We start from the raw sequence: 22816 nt of genomic DNA, 5'->3' as shown, positions 1-22816 counted from the left end.
TGATCAGTTTTCTGCAACTTACAAAGTTGTGAAATAGCTTAGTTCAAGATACTGAAAGGTACTGACTGCTATAGAGTCAGATATCCTGGAACACTTTCAATAGTGTTCTATTGAAAGGATACCTAGTAATTTTTTTTGCCTGTTTTAAAGTTGACTGGTGCAGCAAGGGGAGGAACAGGAGATGAGATTAGGGAAACGGACAGGGTGGTTTCATGAAGGATATTGTGTGCCTTGCTAAGGTCTTGAAAGGAATCTTGAGGACCTAGTCAACCAGCAGATGTTTTTAAGAAGAGTACACAGTCAGTCTTCTATATTTGCAGGATCTGGATCTGTGGATTCAACCAACTATGGATTGAAATCATTGATGGTAAAATATTAAGTCTGTACTAAACATACACAGACTTATTTACTTATTTTCTTGTTTTTATTTACTAAACAATACAGTGTAACAACTGTTCATACAATATTTACATGATATTAGGTCTTATGGATAATCTAGAGACAATTTCAAGTATATAAGAGAATGCATATAAGTTATATATAAATCCTGTGACATTTTAGGTAAGGGACTTGAACATCTGCAGATTTGGGTGCAGGAAGGGAGTTCTGAACACATCCCTGTGGATACTAAGGGACAGCTGTATTGGCCTGGAAGTGTTGAAGGTGCTGATGATGGCACTATGCCTCAGCAAAAGACTCAGAGGAACAGAGAGCAAGATTTGGCCGAACGCAAGCCCAGGCCTCATACACCAATCCAACCTGCACACCCCTGTGTCCTTGGCAAAGGGGTAGAGCTCCCCTTTGCCCTCCTACCCACACTTCTGAGGCCTTCTGATTTTCCTACCCTGCTTCATTGTTTGCATAATATTGTCCATTTCAGGGACACATACTTTGAATCATCCCGAGAGCCAGAAAGATTCCCAGAAAAGCCCTCATTTCCCTTAATTCTATACTTCTAGTTGATTTTGCCTCTATAGTCCTCAAAGGGGGTCACTAAGTATTTATCAGGGCCCCTAGTAGATTGTTTCTGTGGGTTTGGAGCTGGGCAGACCAACACTGTGAGTTGGAATAATAGAAAAACACAGTTTTCTATATTTTCTCAAACTCCATATCATGAACTTGAGGAAAACCCGGATCCCTGTGGGGCTGCCCCAGAAGTCAGTTAATAAGAAATGACTGAACTTGGGAATGAAGGCAGCAGGGACCTGCTGAGGACATGTCCTTACTGCATTTCTAATTCACCAGGCTCCTCTCCCGCTCTGGGCCTTTGCCAAGGAGCTGACCACTCCCAGACTCCACCTGGCATGTTCCCACCTCCTCTGTCTTGGCTATAATTTATCCCTAGCCACTGCAGAAAGTCTAAACACACCAACCCACTTCTCTCCCGTCTCCACTTCCCTATTTTGGGAAGTGCTAATCACTCAACCTCTTTATTTTCTTTAGCATCCGTCCTCACCCATCACCCCCGAGTGTGATGTCCATGAGGCAGGAATCTTAGTCTGCTGTGTCCACAGCTGTGTCCTGGTTCATGGCATAGGGCTTGGCACAGAGGAGGCATTTGATAAGCATTGTTGAAAGAACGAAGGAAGGAGCCAAGACACTGACAGCGAAGGCCTGGCTTCTGAGAACCAGGGCACACCCTGTTCTCTGCCTCGTTGTTTTTTGTTGTAAAATGGACATGGTCACAAGGTGGTTGTAGCACTTTAATGAGTGTGTGCTCATCAGAGATGGGAGCTCTCTGGAGAGAGTGTCCACAGTGGAGAAGCCCAGGTGTGCACTTACTCAGTGTTCTCCAGGGGCTATGTCCATACATGAGACTTAGTCCTGACCACGGCACCCCAGGAGGAAGGAAAGAAACCATGTCTCTGAGTAAAGAAAGCATGGGAAAGAAGCCATCCATTTTACTAGACCCAGACACTCAGGTTAGGGAAGCCAGGCAGGTCTGGGAAGGATGGAAGATGGGGCCAGTTGGGAGAGCTGGGGCCATGTCTGGTGCCTGTCTGTCGGGGGGGGGGGGGGCGGGCAGCCAGCAGCTGCTCAGCTGTAGGCTATAACTGTCATTTAGGAATGCCTGCCTCCTGCTATTAGATCTCCTTTTCTTGGAGCAAGACCCAAGTCCAGATATCTGTATGAAGTTTCCCATGCTTTACAAACTGTATAGACCAAAACATGTCTGTGGATCACCTGCAGCCCAGAGACCCTCAGAATGCAAACCCCAGCATAAACAATCCATAAGAGGAATACATGGAAAACCCAGCTATATTGTCCATACAGAGACCCCAGCATGCTCTGAAGCAGGTGCATTTTGTTATTCATCCCAACCCCTTCTATCAAATCCATTTTTTTTATTGACCAATATCCATGGTCACTAGTTGTGAGTAAAGCAGCACTGACTTCTGATCTCCTGGAGCCTACAGTCATCTAGTAGAAGGACTTGCTAATGAAGTCATTCTCAAACAGAACAGCATCAGTGTAAAGTGCCGAGGAGAGAGGGGGATAGCACTGTCAGTACCTGTAAGGAACCAAGGCGTCCCTGGGTTAGGATGTGCCTGTTGGGATGTGAAGGAATAGTAAGTGTTTCCTGGGTGAAAAGGAAGGTTAGACAGAGGGAGCAGCCTATGCAATGGCTCCATGTGTGGCCAGAAGCCTGTGTAGCTGGAGCAGAGGGCCAGGTCAGCATGCTGGGAGGGGAGGCTGATTTGTGCACAGCAACTAATCATGCACCTTGTAGGCAGATTAAAGATGTTTGCCTTTATCCTAAATGCCAGGGAAGCAAATGAAACATTTTGTCAAGGAAGTGAAATATGATACTTGTTGCATTTTCGAATTTTTTGTGTGTATGTGTGTTGGTGCTTTGGATTGAACCCAGGGCCTTGTGCGTGCAAGGCAAGCAGTCTACCAACTGAGCTATATGCCCAGCCCCTAGAATGGTTATTCTTGATTGCCTTAGGGAGAATAGATTTGGGAAAGGGTACAGAGCAGAAGTGGGAGACCAGTCAGGAGGTGGTTTAGCACTAGTCCAGGCCCTGGTGTGGGCAGAGTTCTGCCTCATTGGGGGCTTCCAGCCAGGTCCCCAAGGATGTCCCTGCTTCTTCCAGCTTGACTCTTGTCCTTAGGAATGTGTTTTTGCACAAACTGCTTGTGAAGGGTAAGGACTATTTATTTTAACAAGGGAGGGACATGAATAATTTATTAAGGGAGATAAAGAAAAGGGGTCACCATTTGGTAGAAGCTATGGCTTCCCATGGCTGAAAAGGTTATCTGTAGCCGCTTCACAGTTAAGAAGACTTGAGCCAAAGCTTTTGGTAGAATTTGTGTCTCAAAACACTGAGAAGAACAAAGCCTTGACAATTTGAACTATCTGTTCCTGTCTGGTGCTAACAAGTTAAACCGGTCAGCCCTGGGCTCCTGCCCCAACTGGCTCCTCGTCAGCCCGAGGGGGGTGTGTCAGGTTGGAAGTCATTAGAGCTGGGGTCATTTACTTTGAACCAGTCTCAGCCAAAAATGTCAAGAAAATGCAACTTGCCCTCTGGAAGTCTCTGGAGTAGTCCTTGATTTGATGACCAAAGCTTAAGTCATGGGAGAAACTTCTAAAGTAGGGATTGGCAAGCCTTTTCTACAAAGGATCAGATGGTAAATATTGTGTGTGGGCCCAAAGGCAAAACTGAGGATTTTATGTGGGTACTTATGTAACTGTTTAAGATGAAACTGTTCAACATTATAATATCCGTTCTTAGCTCCCATACAGGCAGCAGGTCGGGTCTGGCCTGTGGACTCTCGATGGCTGACCCCTGTAGAAGGTGAGAAGCCTCTTTCCAGAGCCAAACAGTTGCTTTCAGGTGTTCAGTTTCTCATTCATGGGCACGACTGTGAGGACCTTAAATGGGGAAGGAACGGAAGGAGGGAGACAAGAAAGGGAGCGTGAGCTTGGCTATGGCTGTAGGACAGAGACAGGGCACAAGAGGTAAGAAGCACTGCCTGGGTGGCAGCCCCCTTCCTGCCCACAAGTGGCCACATGTGATATTTTTATGGGCAGGATGGGTCTGTTGGGGAGATGTCACCAGGATGGTCACCTGGACTCAGTTTACCCTTGGCTTCTTCAATTCACCCTCACTGCAGAAACAAAAACAAAAACAAAACATCCAGTTTACCAAGGACTCTACCCCCCGAAGACATCAGACCAGACTTTAAGACATTTCTCTGCCTCTGTGTGTTGTGAGCAAGAACCTCTCCGAGCCTCAGTTTCCTCCTTTGTGAAATGAAGATGATCACAGCGGCGTGTCTGAGGGGTTCTGTAAGGAAAGGGGAAATAAGGGACATGAAGTGCCTCTGCCAGTGGCCAGCCGTGCTCAGTGGTGTTCTTCTCTTGGTGTTCCCTCTTTCCCTGCCTCTGCTCACTGTTGATTCTGTTTGTTCTGTTCTTCCTTTGGAGCAGGAGGGCACGGAAGGAAGCCCCCAGTCAGTGGGCAGAGAGGAGAAAGAGACAGAGTCCTCTGATCCAGAGAACACAAGGACAAAGAAGGTAAACTAGTCCCAGATACTGGCAGCGTAGTCCCATCTGTGCTTCAGCCAGAGGCCCGGGAGTCCCCACCCTGCCTGCCAATGACCAGCTGCTCTGAATGTGGCTGAGCCCCCACCCATGGTTCTGTGAGTGACCCAGTCCCCTCACCTCTTCTTGCAGGGGTGGCTTTGCCTGGGGTCTTGGGATTGTCTTTCCTGGGGGATCTTTACTTGCTTGCTGGGCCCCGCCTCACTCTCCAATGACTTGGCTGCGCACCTGAGAGAGAACATGCTCCCCCCCCCAAGACTCGGCTCCAGAGCCAGTCTCTCCAAATAAGCAGGTCCCTCAGGAGACAGAAAGACAGTGCTTCAGTACTGGAGCTGGGGTCCTGACCTCCACAGACCCAGACCTGGGGAATAGCAAGACACCTACTGTGCTTGTGATGGTTATTTTATTTAATTAAAAAGAAAAACAGTTACAGTCCTCCGGGGCTGGGGCTCCCCACCCCCCCCCCCGGCAGGTGGGGGGAGAGTTCTTGGAACATGGCTGGCTTTGTACCTTTCCGGTCAGGAACAGCTGATCTTCCAAATCTGTCTGCTGAGTCCATGGGCTGCAAGGAACACCAGGGAGAAAACCTTAGGAGGGGTTGAGGGTGAGGGTGGAAGTTGCTGTGGCTACAGAGATTGTGGCCTTCCTGGGAGAGGCTGCTCAGAGGAATTGTGTGAGGGACTATGCCACAGTTACCTTTAATGGTGTCCCCACGGACAAGGAGTTGGCTCCAGCAAGCATTTCGCATGTATAATGTATTTATTCATTCGGAACCTGTTTATCGAGCATCTGTTATGTACTAGGGATTGAAATTCTTGGTCTCATTTTTCAACATGGTAGATTAAGCATGAAGCATCTATTGTAAATCCTGTGCCATTTTGAGTCTCATCCTCAGCATGTGTCAGTGATGTGAGACTTGAGTGGCTCACAGCTTCCAATTACCTAGTAATTGTTCTCAGGTAGAAGAAAGAAGGCTGAGGACCTTTCTGGTGTGAGGGGTCCTTATGGCCAAGGTTTGTGTCCCCTGGTTGGATGCCTTAGCCACTCTCTGACCTCCGTTCTACATTCTTACACAGGAGCAAGATTGGGAGAGTGGAAGTGAGGCAGAGGGGGAGAACTGGTACCCCACGAATATGGAGGAGCTCGTCACAGTGGACGAGGTGGGGGAAGAAGAAGATTTTATCATGGAGCCAGACATCCCAGAACTGGAAGAAATTATGCCTATTGACCAGAAAGACAAAATCTGCCCTGAAATCTGTCCCTGTGTGACGACCACCTTGGACCTGGACTTGGCCGAGGATTTCACCAGGGAGGAAGTCAAGACCGTAGGGAACGGGGCTGCAGAAATCAGCCTCAAGCTGCCCAGACAACTGCCCTCGGCTTCCACGAGCTGTCCCAGTGACACGGACGTGGAAATGCCTGGCCTAAATCTGGACGCTGAGCGGAAGCCAGCTGAACGCGAGACAGGCCTCTCACTGGAGGATTCAGATTGCTACGAGAAGGAGGCAAAGGGAGCGCAGAGCTCAGATGTTTGTCTGGCCTCTACTACAGCCCAGCAAATGTCTTCCCCCCAGCCAGCCGAGGAGAGGGCCCGACAGCAGAGCCCATTTCTTGATGACTGCAAGGCCAGGGGGACCCCCGAAGATGGGGCTGGTGAAGACAGCCCCCTGGAGGAGAAAGCCAGCCCCACTCCTGAAACCGACCTCCAAAGCCAGCCTTGCCCAGGAGTGTTGACCGAGGGTAACTACCTCCCCTTCCTCACGGGCGGTTGGGTGGATCAGACCATGGCTCCCCTCAAGAAGGATGGGCATGTGCAGGCTGGAGCAAAACCAAGGGAGCTTTCGACTTGCCTTGAAGCCGGTGCAGAAAGTCATTTACTAACGGAAGCCAAACCGTAACAAGCCTAGTAAAACTCCTAAGAGCTTTGGGGCACATGGTGTAAAGGAAATCAGATAGGAGGCGGCCTGTGCTTTGAGAAGCAAACTCAGACAGGCTGGACCACTCCGCCTTTACAGGAGCCCAGATGGGTTTGGACAACTAAAATTAGCTTGAATTCTGAGCAAAATGAGTTTGGATTCCTTGGGATCAGCTAGCTGCTCCTGCCTGCATGTGGGGGACCCCCTGGCTGTTTTCTTTGTGATGGGTGAGGGAGTGTGGCAGGAGAGAAGGGACAGGGAAGGAACAGGGCCTGGCCAAGGGTATGGCTTGTTCTCCTTCTTACTATCTCAGGTCCATTTTTCTCCAGGGTCTGACAGGGATACAAGATTCGTCCCAGGAACGACTCCGCCTCCACCGGAGGTGATGTTGTGTCTATGCTGGGCACTGTGACATCATGAAATAGAGAGTTTAAAATAGGCTAAGCCCTTGCTTCTCTGCCAAGTGGAAACCGAGATCCATCAAGGGCTCTGCGGGGGAGGGAGGGAGAGTAGCCCTGAAAAGTCTCATAGTGAAAATAACTAGAGATTCATTTTACAGAAAGCTCATGGCGTAACGGAGGTTGAAGTCAGGGTCACGGGGCAGAACTCGGCAGAGGAAAGGCTGAAAACTAAACATTTCAACCCAGACCCTGTGGGTGGCCCAAGCTGTAGGGGACCTGGGGAATGGGACTCTTCCTCCATGTCAAGCTGACCTGAGCTGTTTTTCACCTGCTGGGATCTGAGTCTCCATGGAAACTCTGCCACTGAGCTGCCTGTTTGTTGCTAGAGGAACCAGGAGGCCCAGACTGACTAGAGGAGGCAAGAATAAAGGGGTGCTGACAGTTTCACTTCTCCAATGGAACCCCTTTTATTTTGCAGCCTAGGTCTCCACATGTGCTGGTGTTAGAGGTTTATTAGCTTACCCGGTCACCGCTTGGTAAGCCTGGGGTGAGAATGGCCTTACCTGTTGTCCCAGCCTCCGTGGATGTCAACACAATTGCCCTTCAACAATTCCTTTGCCTGCAGAGATACTGATTTGGGGGACACTGGGAGGGGTGGGGTGTGGATCATCCCAGCTGAAGGCCTCAGCAGCCCATCCCCGCCCCCAGGACAAGCGTGAAGACTTGCCAAGTATTCCTGTGTGTGGAGTTCTTCTGGCGGTGAAAACGCTCTTAATTATAGCGCTTTGGTTCTAATTAGCAGTCATCAGCCCAGCCTCATGTGATTAAGCAGTCCAAGGGACAATTCCCAATCACACAGTTGCAAGGGACAGAATTACAGGGACTCTCTGAGGCATGCTGGGTTTCATTCTTTTTTTTTTTTGGCTTGGCTCATGTTTTGCAGAAAACCCCAGGTATGTGGAAGTGAAATCGCGAGACCTGAGATCACCAGACTACTCTGAGGTGGAGCTGAAAGAGCCCCTGCTCCTGCCTTCCTGGGAGCCGGAGGATGTGTTCAGTGAACTCAGCATTCCTCTGGGTAGGTGAAATGCAGTCTTTCCTGAAATCCGACTCCAGGAAGTGACAGTTCCCTGTCTACCACCCACCCCCCCGCCTCCCCCCCCCACAGGGCTTTCTGTCATTTTGTCCTTTCCGATTTTTTTTTAATGTCTGATGCCATAGCCCAGATGGGCAAAATGCTCCTTTAAGGTTTCTTGCGATTTCAGATGCCCGCAGTAGACCAGATACTCCATGGGACCAGGTCTGGACAGCACTGTTCTCCCTGTCAGAGAATGCTCTATTCTTGACCTCCAGAGAGGCTAAATCCAGCCCCTGTTCAGGCAGGGAACAGAGGCCCAGCGGCCTCCTCATAATCAACAGAAATGAAACTCCTCTGCAGCTATCTTCTCCTTGTCCCTGACCTTCCCTGAATACTGCTACAGTTTTTCTCTTTGAAGGACCAGCCTGTCTGAGGCATTCAGTGACGCTGACTAGACTATGACTGGGGCAGAGTAGATAGAGGGTTGATAAAGGAGCTTTGAACACAAAGAGGCCTAGGTCCTTGTCCTTCCTGTTCCATTTACTGGTGACGGTGTGCCTTCAGACAAGTCATACCCTCCTGAGCCTGAGTTTTCTCACCTATAACATGGAATCGGACCTGATCAGTGATTTTTCAAGCGTGGAAATGGGGACAGGGCAGGAGGAAGTGTGATAATAGAACCACCTAGGACACTTTTTTTTTTTTTTAAGGGAGAATTAGGCAGTGTCTCAGGATAAGAGGAAGGGTACTTTTAAAAAGTTCCCTGGGCCAAGCATGGTGGGGATGCACACTGGTAATCCTGGTAATTTGGGAGGCGAAGGCAGGAGGATCACAAGTTGGAGTCCAGCCTTGGCAACTTTAGCAAGAAGCTGTCTCAAAATAATAAATAATAAAAAGGGCTGGGGACTCTGTGATAGAGTGCCCTTGGGTTCAATCCACAGCGGGGAGAAAAAAATAAGGAGGAAAGAAAGAAAAAGAAAGTTCCCTGATGCCACCATGACTCACTCCAGCCTCATCATCTTTGAGTCTTTGCATGGACTCTGGCAGGCTGGAAAGCAACACACGGAGGAACAGCAGTTCTTAGAGGAAGAGCCTGGGAAGATGTCAGTGGGAAAGCATCACAAGGAAGCTCCATGAGCCAATGGCATCCATGACCACAGGGCCCCACTCGGGGAGGGCTCATCTGGATGGGGGCTCACCCCTTCCATCCAAGTTTCTCCTTTGTTTTTTTTTTTTCTTCTCCTTTAAAAAGAAACAAAAGAGCTTTCACTGATTCTTTCTGCCAAGTGTACTGTACACTCATGAAGAATTAGATTTTTCTTTTTTCCTTTTTTTTAAGGGATTAATTTGTAGCACAGCGTCTCCCAAGGCAGAAACTTAAAAAAAAAAAAAAAAAAAGACATTAGAATGAATCACGATGCTCCTCGTCACTGTACCGGGCACGGTAGGGCAACCCATCGAGGGTGTACCCCAAGTCTTGTGTCATCCAAGAACTTGAAATTCAATTGACACAAGCAAAAATTTAAAGGTAAATTCTTCTACCTTGTAATTCATCTTTGTATTATTGTTTTTTCATTACAGAAATTGTGAAAGATTATTGAAACACATTCAAACATTGATAACCACATGAAGTCAGTGTTCAAGGCCTTAGCTCATCTCCCCAGCCTCTCCCCAGCCTGTAGGCAGCCACTGTCAGGCCCACGGATAGTTTTTCTCGCACCAAAATAGGATCATGTTATTCACATCATGTTCCACGATTTGCTGTCTTCACTGAATAGAGGGTCTCAGAGATCTCTTTGTGTCGGTACACAGAGAACACATGCTTTTTAACGGCTGCAAATATTCCATCTTAAAAACCCGTGCCGCAAATTGTTGATTCTTTCCTCCACTGGTGAGCGTTTCGGTTGTCTTCCATGTTTTTTTTTTTTTTTTTAATTTTTTTCTTTCCATGATGAAACGCTGTCATCCCTGTTTTGATTGTCATTGCTCACCCTATAGACAGCCTTCCAATCCTTGGCATGTACTATTTCACTTAAACTGTTCACAACACCCGTGAGGCAGGTGATGTCTTTATCCCTACTTTACAGTTCAGGAACCTGGGATGCAGACTCACAAAACTAACGATTGGCAAAGACTGGAGTCAGGATTCAAATTCTAGAACCACGTTCTCACCTCTTTCCCTGTTGCCCTCCAGATGTGCTTGTTCCGTCACCTTTGAATGGCTGCCAACACTGCTGTGGGACTGGGTGCTAGCAGCAGACAGGGAGCTGTGGGCCATCTGTATTTGCATTTAAAATTTTTATAATTGTTACAAAATTGCACTTCAAAAAGATGATATCAGTTTTCACTCACCTTGAAGGAGAGTTCCTATTCCCCACCTCCTTGCCGACTTTGGTGTTTTTAGCTTGCAATCTTGGCCAGGCTGTTACAAGGAAAATGATATCCCATTTTTTAAAATTGTTACATTGAGGTATAATTGACATACAATGGAGTGCACATATTTAAAGGTGCAGTGTGATGGGTTTTGACATGTATATGTACCTGTGAGACCATCACCACAATCAAGGTACTGGACATGTTCATCACCCCCAAATTTCCTGAGATTCCCTATAATCCCCCCCCGCCCCCCACCTCAGTCCCCAGGCAGCTATTTATCTGCTTTCTGACATTTAAATATTTGTTCGCATTTTCTAGAGTTTTATATAAAGGAAACCCTATAGTATATTGTAGGTTTGCCCATCTGCTTTTATTTCCCCTAATAAGAAGATACATCTGTGGGGAGGAGAGTTTTGATAGTTTGTTTCTTTTGTTGTTGAGGAAAACTGCCTTCCGGATGTGGATACATCACATTCTGTTGATTCATTTACTTAGTCTGGGTTGTTTTTCGCTTGAGACAGATTGTCTTCAGTTAGCTTAGAGGCCCCTTAGCTCATTAGAACCGACATGATTCTATTTTTCTGTGATTAAGAGGTGAGAAAACTGAAGTCTGGAGACTTTCTCAAGTTCATACAGCAAGTTCAACTTCAAACTCAGGATGTCTGCTCTCTGACCACCCTGCCCTCCTGTCCTCCAAAGGGGCAAGTGTTATCTCTAACTTATAGGTTCAGAATCATTTCAGGCAACAACAGTGCAGTGTTCAAAAGGCAGTTTCTGTGCAGAAGTTAAGAGCACAGACTGTGGTGTCTGGTTCCCAGGGTTCAGATCCCGCCTCTACCACCTAATGGCTGAGTGACAAAGAGCAACTCATTTCACCTCCGCTTGGGTTTCTTCCCCTATAAATCACAGTAATAGAAACCTGACACACAGAGTTATTTTGAGGACTGAAGGAATGGATCTGCGTGAGGGCTTGGTGCCTGCCAGTAGGAGGTACTTACTAAGGGCTATCTATTGTGACTGTTTATTCATGAAATAGTCTTTGAGACCTACTATGCTTCCTACCTACTGGGGTTGTGAACCCTTGGCCCTCCAAGACTGGTCCCTGCTTGCAGAGAGATTTCCGGGGAGGTGACATCATTTTCAGATTTTTGTCTCTGAGAAGAGTAGGGAGGTGAAATGAGGGGTGCCAAGGACTAGGCACCCCACTGGGAGGAAAGGGAGGTCAGTCCTGTTGCCAGACGCTGGGGCAGGCGTGGCTGGGGCGGGAGCTGCTCATGTGATTGAGGCAGGCTCTGTGTGACCCCAGGCAGACGGAGCCTGCCAAGGCCTGCTCTTCCCAGGACCCAACAGCACTGCGGATAAAAAGTGAGCTTCCCCTCCCTGCACACCAGGCTTCGCTAGGATGGCAGAGTCATAATTACCCTGCCAGGAGCTATTATTAGAAGGCAAATGCAGCTTTAATGACTGTACTTAACAGAGGCTGAAAACTGGGAGGACTGAGTGACTCCAGAGCACGTTGGGGCCACAGCCGTGTTTCTGGGGTGCTGGCCACTCCATGATCCCACATTCTAGAGGCCCCTTGAAGCAGTGGTATGGCCACATGGTGCCTGCATCATTCCCACTTAATCTGAGTGGACCACCAGTCTGTGGGGGATTCTCCCGCCCTAGCTTCTCTTTCCCTGTCCTTGGACAGTGATCCAACCTACTGGGCGGGGCCAGAGAAGAAAGTTGATACAAACTGTAGATCCAGTTCTCTCAGTGGCTTTGGGGAAGGGTGGGGGCAAGGCACGAGGGCCAGTAATTAGGCACTTGGCTTCTGTGAAGAAATATTTAACATGTGTTTCCGAACAAATACAGGAAAACTGACAGGTGCTTCCCATGGCATCATATGTGGTCTGATTATTCCTATTTTACAGATAAGGAAACCAAGCTCAGAGAGGTTAATTAATGTGCCCAAGGTCACACAGAGACCTTGAGCTAGGTAAAAGAGCTAGGTTTATCTGACTCTAAATGCCATATTTTCTCCACTGTACTGTGGTTTCTTCCAAGTCTCCCCTCGCCTGCCTTTTAGCAATGGAAGCCTTTGTTGAAGTGAAATCTCACCCAGAACCCCATAGATGATAGCTGGGCAGCTCAGATTGCAAGGCACAGCAGCTGCCAGCTCAGTTCTTGCTTCAGGCTCTGTGGGAACTCCTGAGGCAGCTGCACCCCTTCTGGGGGTCTCAAGACAGGGTCTGAGAGGCTTGGCCAGGGCCTGCAGTGGAAACTCCAGGGCTCTGTTCCAGGCCACCCTGTTGGCCTGCAGGGTCTGGTGTGGGACAGAGGATGGGACTGATCAAAGCCCTCTGCCCGTGGATTGTGTGGGCCCCAGGAGCAGCCAGCCCTGTTGTAGGTGGCCCTGGGGGAAGGAGGTGGGCCTTGCCTAAAGCTCTTCCTCAGCAACAGCAGGAGCTTATTTGTGAGGTGGAGGGGTCAGCTGGCCCAGGAAAGGCCACAAGTCCTTCTGCAGTCAGGGTTGGGGGAAGGAGAAGGGGAAGGACACTCAGCCCCCTCTGGGCAGCTGGACCTAAGGGACACCTGCTCACTACTGCTGCCGACTGGGGGGGGGGGGCTCTGCCGGCCAGCCATGTGGCAGTGAGAGAAAACCCAGGCTGAGGAGGCCTCAGGGCCCAAACCACAGTGCAGTCATGGTCAAGGCAGGCTGCGGGCAGCCAGGGGCCTCCTGGGTTCTCTCCCTCTCTCCTCTTCTCTGTCAGGGCTGTCCCTTAGCATTAATAAGTGGCTATACTGAGATGGGAAAAGTTCTAATTACAAGTCCAGGCTGCTTCTCTATGACAGGGTCTCCTAGGCACTTAGCTCAGAGGAGGAAAGTGAGGGGGGGTGCGGCTGGGGTTGTGGTCAGGAGTAGACTCAGAGCCCTCATCAGTGGGAGCTTGTCCTTTCTCTCCCTGTAAGGAGAAGCTGTGTTCCTCTCTCCCTTCTGCCCAGTGTGCCTGATCTCTTGGCTCTGCCTACCTTAGCAGAGGAGCCATGGTATCTGCTCACACATAGAGCATGTCCCCCAACCTGCAGGTGGGACCCGAGAGCCTGAGCCTTAGCCCCTGGGGTCCTGCTTGTCACAATCCTTACACCTGCTGTCTTGATGGAGCTTTGCAGCACAGGACACAGGGTGTGTGTTCTTCTGACCCTGATTTTCAGGAGAGGAAACTGGGCCCTGGGTTCAGCTAACTTGTCCCAATTTGCATAGACTCTATCTGGCCTAGACCCTCTCAGACCTGGGCACGCTCCATTCCCCTGACCAAGTCTTCAAGAGGGAAACCATGACCTCCCAAACACCCTCACAGAAGCTGGACTAGCCACCGTTGCTTCAAAAATGAATCCTTTGACTGTGACACTGTCACTTCACTGTGGTTGGGGTGTGTGTGTGGGGGGGGGTCTTTTGTATCAAAAAGCCTCCCAGAATTCCAGGACTTATATTTTTAAAAATCACAAAGGAAATGCCGTTGACTGATGGGTCAGATGTAAAGATGGGAGGAAGGTGGTAAAATGTGTAAGATACACTTGTTGGCGAAAAAGGGAGGATGCAGGATTGCATGTAGGGTATGATTAAAAGTGCAGAGAGAGAGAGAAAGAAAGAAAGAAAGAAAGAAAGAAAGAAAGAAAGAAAGAAAGAAAGAAAGAAAGAAAGAAGCTCTACATGGAGATAAATCACATGAAAGGAAACTGGGTGGAGTGATTTGGGTTGATCTTTTTTTCCCTTCACTTTTAATTATTTAAGCATTTTTCTTTAATGAACATGTTTCTGAAATAAACAAAATTGAGAGAATTTTTTTTCAGAATCCTGGTCACAATAGCTTCAGAGAAGGGTATAGTGTGGAGAAATGAAATCCCAAAGCAATGAAATATCAGAAATGTCCTTCCTCCATCTTTCCCTGAAAGCAAGTTGGTGTAGGAGAGTCTGCCTGGCTTCCCAGAGACAAGACGCAGAGCATGTGATTGCTAAGCACCCGCCACCTCCTGTGGAGCACAGCCCCTACCTCCACAGCACCCCCACCCCCACCCCACGAAGAAAGCAGGGGCTGCCTCTTTGTGACTGTTTTGCAAATGAGGTGACTGAGGTAAGGCTTGGAGAAGCCAGGGAACCAGCCAAGGTCAACATCAAGTGAGGTGGAGCTCCGTGCTCTGGATCTCTCGGGTGGCTGACCGGACCACGGGGCCTCCCACCACTTTCCTAACACCTGCCTGTTCCTCCCCATCCTCCCTCAGGTGTGGAGTTTGTGGTTCCCAGGACTGGATTTTATTGCAAGCTGTGTGGGCTGTTCTACACAAGCGAGGAGGCGGCGAAGGTGAGCCACTGTCGCAGCGCTGTCCACTACAGGAACTTACAGGTAACCACCAGCCTTCCTTGCTCAGCACTCTCTGGGATTCCCCCTTCTCTGTGCTCAGGCCAGGCATCCAGAGTCTCTGGCCTTGCTTGCCTCTGACTGCTGCTCCCACCCACAAGGCATACCCAAGGCACAGAGACTTTCATTCCCCAGGCAGGCCCTTCAGGTCTGCTTCCGTGAGTTTCTATGTCCTCCTCCCATGTGGATAACCCCTGACTACACCAGGCCATGCCACCCGGTGGCTCCCAGAGCATCCGTCTCACCTTTAGTACTTACATCTTTAGTTTGGGCTTGCTTTTTAAATAGCTGCCTCCCCAGCTAGACAGAATAGCTTGAGTCTCCTGGCCCAAGGCTGGGGCTGACCTCTTTCTACCAGACCTGGTGGTTCTAGCTACACCTGGACTGACCATAAGGTGTCTTAAAAATCAATGAACTATGGTGGTATGTTTCTGTTTCTCTTCCACTGTGCAGGTAGCCCTCTTTGCTAGAATGAAAAACATGATTGTGTTCCAGTTAATGTTCATCCAGATAGCCAGTAATTATTACAGGCAGATTATGAACCTGACACTGGAGATACAGCCACAAAAACAGAAAAATCCCTGTCCTCAAGGGGCTTCCATTTTAGTATAGGAGACAAACAATAAATTAAAATAAATATGGATATAGTATATGAAAAGATTACATATGAAAATATACTATATACCATATTTCATCCAATTGAATCTGCCATCATTTGTGAGACACTGTTTTTGTTTATGTGTGTGGTACTAGGGGTTGAACACAGGGCCTCGAGCATACCAAGCACACACTTTGCCCTTGAGCTACATCCTCAGCCCCAAGACACCACTTTTTGATATCAACTAGAAAAAGCTATACTGCGAATTCAACAGTAAGACTCCATCAACTGTAAAAGGCATTGTGATTTCAGAGATGTTAACGTATTTTAAAAAATCAATGAACTATGGTCGTGTGTTCTATAATGTAGACCTACCTAATATAGATTATGTTTGAATGGGGATTTCATGATTAACTTCTGGTGCAGGCTAGGTTTTAGCAACTGAACAGACAGGTATGAACATCTCAAGGAACTTTCCATTTTTACTATAAGCAGCAAGTTGTGGTTTACTCTACAAGCTCAGCTCAAAAAGTCCCCATAGTATCTGTGCCCTAATTCCAAGCCCCATAGCATCTGCACCCTAATTCCAAACCAAGCATCACTATTTCAGTTAAATTGTTAGAGTGGCTTATCTGGTTGTACTTCACCAGGGATGTGAACAGGAATTTCCTGGACAATATTTTTGAAAGTACATGTACTAGGTCAGATATTGAGTAGAGTTGAGGGCAGGGAGTGGACAGGAATATATAATTTGAGAAATTTCCCCAGACAATTGGAATATGCATCCTGTGTTAAGAAACTCAGCTGGGCATGGTGATTCATGCCTGTAATCCCAGAAAATCTGGAGCCTGAGGCAGGAAGATCGAAAGATAGAGACCAGTCTCAGCTACTTAGACCCTCAGCAACTTAGCAAGACCCTGTTTCAAAATTAAGAAAAAAAAAAAAAAAAAAAAAGAACTAGGGATGTAGTTCAGGTAAAGTGCCCTTGGGTTCAATCCCTAGTACCAAAAAATAAAAAGATTAAAAAAAAAAAACCTCAGATGTGGGTTGACTCTCATTTTATAACAAGGATACAGGCTCATAGAGAAGCCTATGATTTGTCAAAGGCCAGGCAGATAGTAAGTAACTGGGCCTAGATTGCCTGATTCTTAGTCACTTTCCTCTTTTTACTGTATTAACTGGGCTTGCAAATAGAGACATGTAACTTCACGGCCTGAGTCAGCATTTGTAAATCACTATCGTTGGCTGTGCCCAAACTCAGGCCGCTTAAGCCTCTTGATTTCCCTCTGGAGAGCAGAGCAGCTGCTCTGACCAAGGCAGCCACAGGTCCCACCTCTCCTGGGAAGTAGGGGGATAAAGCCTGAGTTGGCCAGAGAAGGGGGTTCACACTGGGATCCACAGAGCCAACTGAGGACAGTCATCCAGTCTGAAGATATCATTGCCCTCTTCCCAACACAATGAAAACTATGAAATGGCAGGGCTGGAAGGGTCCTAGAGATCATCTGATCTTGGTTTTCCCAAACCTTAGTCTGTGTCCCAGCTGGCATCTTTAAAAAGTGCATCTCCTTGGACCTCCCTGCCACCTGCCTTCTCATTGCCACTAGGCTGGGCTCAAGAATTTGCATTTTAAACAATCTTTCCAGCAAGTTCTGATACCTTGATGGGAGAATCTTTTATTTTATCCTGCATTCCCAGACACCAAGCAGTTCGAGGTCATTGTCGTTCAGAGAGTTCAGATTTGCCAGGGCCTATTTTTGTTTTGTTGTTTTGTTTTTGTTGTTTGTTTGTTTTGTTTTGTTTGCAGGGCAGTAGACCATGCTGTGTTCTGGGCCTCTGTGCCAAACCCCAGGCAGACTCCCCTCCCTTAGCTAGCCAGAACCACTTCTGTGGTCCCCAGCCACCCGGTGCAGACATTGGCTAAGCCCCTTATGCAGACCAACCACAGTTCAGGTTTCCTTGGAGCATCTGTCAGGAGCTGGAAGCCTCCACCGGAGTCCTCCTGGATAGGGTTTCTGTCAGTGGCCTTTTTAGAATGTCTCTGTCCATACAGCTCCATCTGTCCAACTCCAAATTACACATGTGAACAGTGAAGAATTCAGACCCAAGCAGCAGGTGCTGGCTGACACCTAAGTCAGGCAACTTGTAAAGTTAACACCCAACAGGAGGCCTTGAGGTAGGGCCGGATCACGCTTGGAGCAGAGAGCAGGGGGAAGGAGCCTCCATGCCCTCCAAGGCACCCCTGCTATGCCCCACTCCTGGCACTGAGAGAATCCACCCAAAGTGGTGTGGAACGGCAGGTGGAGGCTGCACTAGACAGAAAGTGGACATGGGCGTGGCTCCAGGACCCGGAGAGGAGCAGGCCCATACTCGTTGCACTCCATTGGCCACCTCCCCTTCCTGGCTGAAGCAGAGGAGAGACCAGGCTCCCCAGCAGCAACCAGGCCCACAGACACCTGCAGTAGCCTCTGTCCCTGTCAGGCTGCACCCACCTCCAAAAGCCACAGTCTCATCCCGGGGGAGGGATGAGGAAAAACTATTGCTTCTACTCAACAGATTAGGAACCTGAGGCTGAGAGAAGATGAGGGACTTCTCCAAATCATTAGCACCCCTAATGAGAAAGATTGATATTCCCGAGCGCTCACTCTGTGCCTGGCACCATGCCAAATGCTTTGTGTTGCCTCTCATGGACTTCACAGCAGTCCTGCGCCAGGTCCCCACTGTTACCTTCACTTCACACCTGTCGGGGATATTCAGTCACTTGCCTGCTGAGAGCCAGGATTTGAACGTAGGTCACCAGATGGCAGAGCCTTTAACATTTAACCTCTGTGCTGGACCAACCTTTTCTGACCTCTAGTCCAGAGCTCTTCCCACAGTCCTTGCTGTGCCCTGACACAGTCAGAGGACCCAGCTGGGGTCCCAGGCCTCTCCTAGTCCTGTGTCTCTGCATGGACTCCAGAACCAGCAGCCCCAGCCGGTTCTTGGTGCTTGGCCAGAGCATTAGCTGTGAGCACTTTGTGAGCCATGGAGGCAACCCCCAGCTGCAGAGCAGATGGGCCCATTTCAATCCATCATGGACCTCCAGGAGTGTGTGTAAGCCAAGCAGTTAGAAAGAGCTTGGTGCCAGATCAGGGTGGCAGTGGTTTGCATCTACACTTTGTACTTTTTCCATGAGAGATTCACATTATTTGTAAACTAACATAATGGGGTCCTATAGCCCCACAAGTAACTGGCAACAGGAGAGGGTGGTCCACTCACCCCTTCCTCTCCTCCCTCCTCAGGTCACCACTGACATCTCCCTGCCTCTTTTGTCCCTCTTTCCTCATCACAGAAATACTTGTCGCAGTTGGCAGAGGAGGGCCTGAAGGAGACAGAGGGGGCAGGCAGCCCCAGGCCTGAGGACGGCGGAATCGTGCCGCACTTTGAAAGGAAGAGGCTCTGATGTTGCTGCTGCTGCTGCTGGAAGGTAGAAGAGGAGGCCTGCAGAGGCTGGGCCTCCCGGACAGGACTAAAGCAGAGAGGAAGAAAAACCAGGCAGTGCACGCTGCCTGAGACTCATTAAAAACCCCTAAAGTGTCTCCATGAGCCAGGGCACCCTCAACTCTCTCCCTCTGGACCCCAGTTTCTCTCTCACAATCGTTCAGTTTGCTTTTCTCTCTTCCTCTTGCTCCCTCCCCCATCTTCTTCCTCCTGTGCCAAGAATCATTTCCTTTTCATAAAATCCAACTTCTCAGGGATTTTCAGAGTGTTTAAATTCTTGATGGGATATAACAGGTCAGGCCAGACTGAGTCATGCAAGGAAGAGGTTTAATGGAAACCCTGGGTCAGGAGAGTTCTTTCTGGGAATCTGCAGCAAGAGTCTCAGCCTGGCATCTCTATGTCCCTTGGGTGTCCTGTGTTGGGGAGCCCAGTCCTGAGAGGAGCCACTAGAGAGAATCAGTTGACAGTAGCAGAGAGTGGCTTCATTAACCGCTCCTTTCGGCTGAACCCCACTTTTTTGAAAAGTCCCTATTATAAATAGCTCTTTCTCCTCGCAGTTTTTCTAGAAAGCCACCAGATTGAAATGACTTAAAGTAAAATCAGCTTGATTTTATGAAGAAAAGAGCCCTGCATGGTTGAAGCTCTGATAAATTCTGAAGTTATATCCTACCTCTCAATTTCAGAGATTGTCAGGATTTGTTCTTTTCTGGACAGTGATTCTGGTATAGATTCATTTTTCACTAAAAACGAGGACAGGAGTGTCTTTTCCCTTCAGTTGGAACAGCAAACTGATGTGGGCTCTGGTTGAACGGCTGGCCTCTGCCACGCGGCATTGGCAGGAGAGATGCCAAAACCAGGAACCGGCATCTGTCCTTGACTCACCCTGGGTGCCTGCCCTCAGGGGGTCCAGGGACCTCACAAGTGGGGAGGTTTCAAAATGATCCCTCTGTGGCGGGGAGCTAAGAGAAGGCCACAGGACTGAAGAGTGGCTTGAGGTTTGCCAGGTATTTGTAGGTGGGTCCTTTCCAGCTGGGCAGAAGATGCAGTGCTGCTCCAGGCTGACCAGATGTACAGACTCTGAGGTCAAAACGTTACGAAGAACAGAAGAGCCCTTATTCCCAATGGGGTCAGTGCCTTCGGGCCCCAGATAGGATGCAGGGTCTCAGCCTGACATTGCTGGAATAAATGAGGCTCTGCTAATGCCACGAGTGGAGCCCAGGAAGAAGAGAGCCAGTGCCCTTTCCAGGAGATGAGGTACTCCCCTGAAGGCGCCTCCACGGCTTAGTGCCCTGGGTGGGGACAAGAAAGATGGATGTCTGTCCCCTGGGAGCTTCCTGTTGTTTCTGTTCCTCCATGTGGGCAGGTAGACTTCGCAGGGATTATGTGGGGTTTATTTTCCCCCTTATTCTGCACCTTCTGTCTTCTGCACTAATGCAAGAAAGGTGGAATGATCTAGTTCAACGCTGACATGTGATCAATGAGGAAACCGAGGTACAGAAGAAACAAATGTAAAAATGGAAGCCGATCACGCGTACTCCTTGAGGCACGCAGTCCCTGAGTGAAGAGAGAAGAGTGAAGGCACTTACCAGAGGAAAAGAGACCAGTTTGGACAGGAGTGGTGAGGAGAGGTTGGAAGAAGCAAGAAACCAGAGCCCAGCAGCAGGCCTAGGAGGCCTCAGGAAGGTTGGCATCTCAAATAGAAAAGACCCCGAAGGCTATGGCTCAGCCCAGACTGTACCCCTGGCTCACCCCACAGGTTTTAATCCAGCATTCTGAACACCAGCCATTTCTCAGAAAACTGTTGATCCTGTGTGTCTTTATTTCCACTGAAGAGGATTCTGGGAGCAGCAGTTTGGCCCCTTCACTGAATCTTCCTGGGAAGAGCCTACGTCCTCTATCACAGGCTAGAGCTGAGCATTGTTATTAGAGAAACTGGATGTTTTATCCCCAGAAAGCAGGAGCAGACCTCATTAAATCCCCTGGCCCTCCACCCCTGCAGTGTCCTTGTGGAAATCCCTATGGTAGGTCCCCATACAATGCAATGGCTCCTTTTGTGGTAGACTGACCTTCATATTGGAAAGTTGGGGACAACCCCCAAGAGAGAGAGAGAGAGAGAGAGGAGAGTCTGTCTCTGCCTTCAATTAGAACCTTCAGTTTAAAATCATCTGAGATCCTGTACTTGTATGTGTGTGTGTATATACACACACACACACACACACACACACACACACACACGTATTTATTTCTATTTATTTTTATACAGTTCCATTGGGATGGCCCGTCACAGACCCTATAATTTGCACTTTTTATTCCTATGTATGTCACATACAATGCAGTATATGAAAGGCAGCCAGGAAAATAATGATTTCTTTTGTAAAGCGTTTCTTCAGTGTTTTTGTCAACCATTTCAAAGTGTCTCCCCAAAAGGGTGGCTCAAAAGAGGTTGCTACCTTGAGCAACAGATTCATTTGTGCCCTGGGTTAATACATCCAAAGACCTGGGTCATTATCTTTTCACTGTTAACACCTGGAATAAAATACATTCAGACAATACTCCCAAAGGATTTGGTGAACTTGATGTTGGTGTGAGCAGCAGCTGTTAATATCAGAGTTTCCCATTCTTGGACAGTCTGAGGTAGTGATCTGTTAGATTATACTTGAACTGGACCAGAGTTTGTTTTGTGAGTTGATGAGAAAAAAGAAAAACACTAGTTAATTTAAGTTTGAACTTGTAAAGTATTGAAATTTGTTGAGTGTCTTATAAATTGTCACCATTTTTCCTGATTTGTATAACTGACCGCAAAGTGTTTGTTTTTACAAAAGTGGGAAAAGATTTTTAATAAAGAGAATTTGAAAGCTTATAAGTGAGTGGCCATATGTCATACAGGGGTCCTTCAGCATTTCGCTGTGGGTAGCTTACTCAGCTCAAAGATGGGGATCTGGTCCCTCTCTGATTCATGAATATTTAAAGTCTTGAACAAAAAGAACAAAACAGCTTCCATTTAGACTTCTGGTTAGGAAACCAGAGTGAATAAGAGATTCTCAGGGGCGAGGCTCTGGAGAATGAGCCTGAAGAAGCGGGAGGCTGCTGTCCCTTTTAGAGCTCAGGCAAACAATCTCTTGGCCTCTTACAAACCCCTAGCTTTGCTCCCCAGTGCACCCCAGCCTTCCGGTGACTGAACCCAGCTGTCCTGCACAATAATCAGGCCATCTCTGGTAGTTCCATGCACCATGAAAATGAAGATCTGATGGCCAGTACTGTAGTGGACATAGCAGGGCCAACAGAGGCCACATCCTGCCACTGTTAGCCCTGTGACTTTCTAAGGCCTGCTTCCTTAAGTGCATAAAAGGTAATGACATTACTCCCCTCCAAGGTTAGATAGTTAGTGTGAGAGCATTTGATACTCTGTAAAGCACCAAATCTCATCTGCCTTTGCAACCTGTGCTCTGTACATCAACCCTCCACATTTCAGGAGTTCTTAAGTTCTTTCTCAACCATTTCATTTCTCTCTCTCTCTCTCTCTCTCTCTCTCCCAGGGATTGAACTCAGGGACACTCAACCACTGAGCCACATCCCTAGCCCTATTTTGTATTTTAGAGACAGGGGCTCACTGAGTTGCTTAGCACCTCGCTTTTGCTGAGGCTGGCTTTAAACTCATGATCCTCCTGCCTTTGCCTCCCAAGCCACTAGGATTATAGGCATGCACCACCGTGCCCAGCTCAACCATTTCTTTCAGCAAAATAAGGTCAATCTGATAGACTCTGTTGACCAGTCCTTCAAATGACCTAGATCCTTCTCTAGGCCTTTCCCTGAGTGTCCCTGAGTTCATAGGAAGGGGCTGGGCAGATGGACCCAGAGGGCAGAGTGGGGCTTACTGTAATTGTTGAGAGCAGATTGCTGACCTGAAGAAAGTTCCTGTTGAACCTGTTGCTCCACCCCCACCCCTGCCTCATCTCCACCCCATGGCCACCATCCTCTGGCAGAGCTCATCCCTCCAGTTCTCAGCCAAAGAAGCATT

General features: G+C 48.4%; 2 protein-coding genes across 3 annotated transcripts in view; one reads left to right on the top strand and one right to left on the bottom strand.

Annotated features, from left to right (window-relative positions):
• Positions 1-19821, top strand: part of Rbm20 (RNA binding motif protein 20) — a 181976-nt gene extending 162155 nt beyond the window's left edge. Inside the window, exons 10-14 of the mRNA XM_027930004.2 lie at positions 4436-4522; positions 5626-6289; positions 7810-7944; positions 14587-14708; positions 18650-19821. Coding sequence (XP_027785805.2) covers positions 4436-4522; positions 5626-6289; positions 7810-7944; positions 14587-14708; positions 18650-18760 — 1119 coding nt within the window. The 3' untranslated portion in view covers positions 18761-19821. The remainder of the gene's footprint in view (positions 1-4435; positions 4523-5625; positions 6290-7809; positions 7945-14586; positions 14709-18649) is intronic.
• The window catches only part of Bbip1 (BBSome interacting protein 1), a 104615-nt gene that overhangs the window by 12244 nt on the left and 69555 nt on the right, over positions 1-22816 (bottom strand). Inside the window, exon 5 of one of the 2 annotated variants that reach the window (XM_071610923.1) lies at positions 10297-10366. The exons of the other annotated variant lie outside the window; for it this stretch is intronic. Within the exon in view, the coding sequence (XP_071467024.1) occupies positions 10297-10366 (70 nt within the window). The remainder of the gene's footprint in view (positions 1-10296; positions 10367-22816) is intronic. 2 annotated transcript variants of the gene reach the window in all.

Source organism: Marmota flaviventris, chromosome 4 (assembly GCF_047511675.1).
Source record: "Marmota flaviventris isolate mMarFla1 chromosome 4, mMarFla1.hap1, whole genome shotgun sequence".
In the NCBI taxonomy this organism is placed as follows: domain Eukaryota; kingdom Metazoa; phylum Chordata; class Mammalia; order Rodentia; family Sciuridae; genus Marmota; species Marmota flaviventris.
This window is presented reverse-complemented; position numbering and strand designations above follow the sequence as displayed.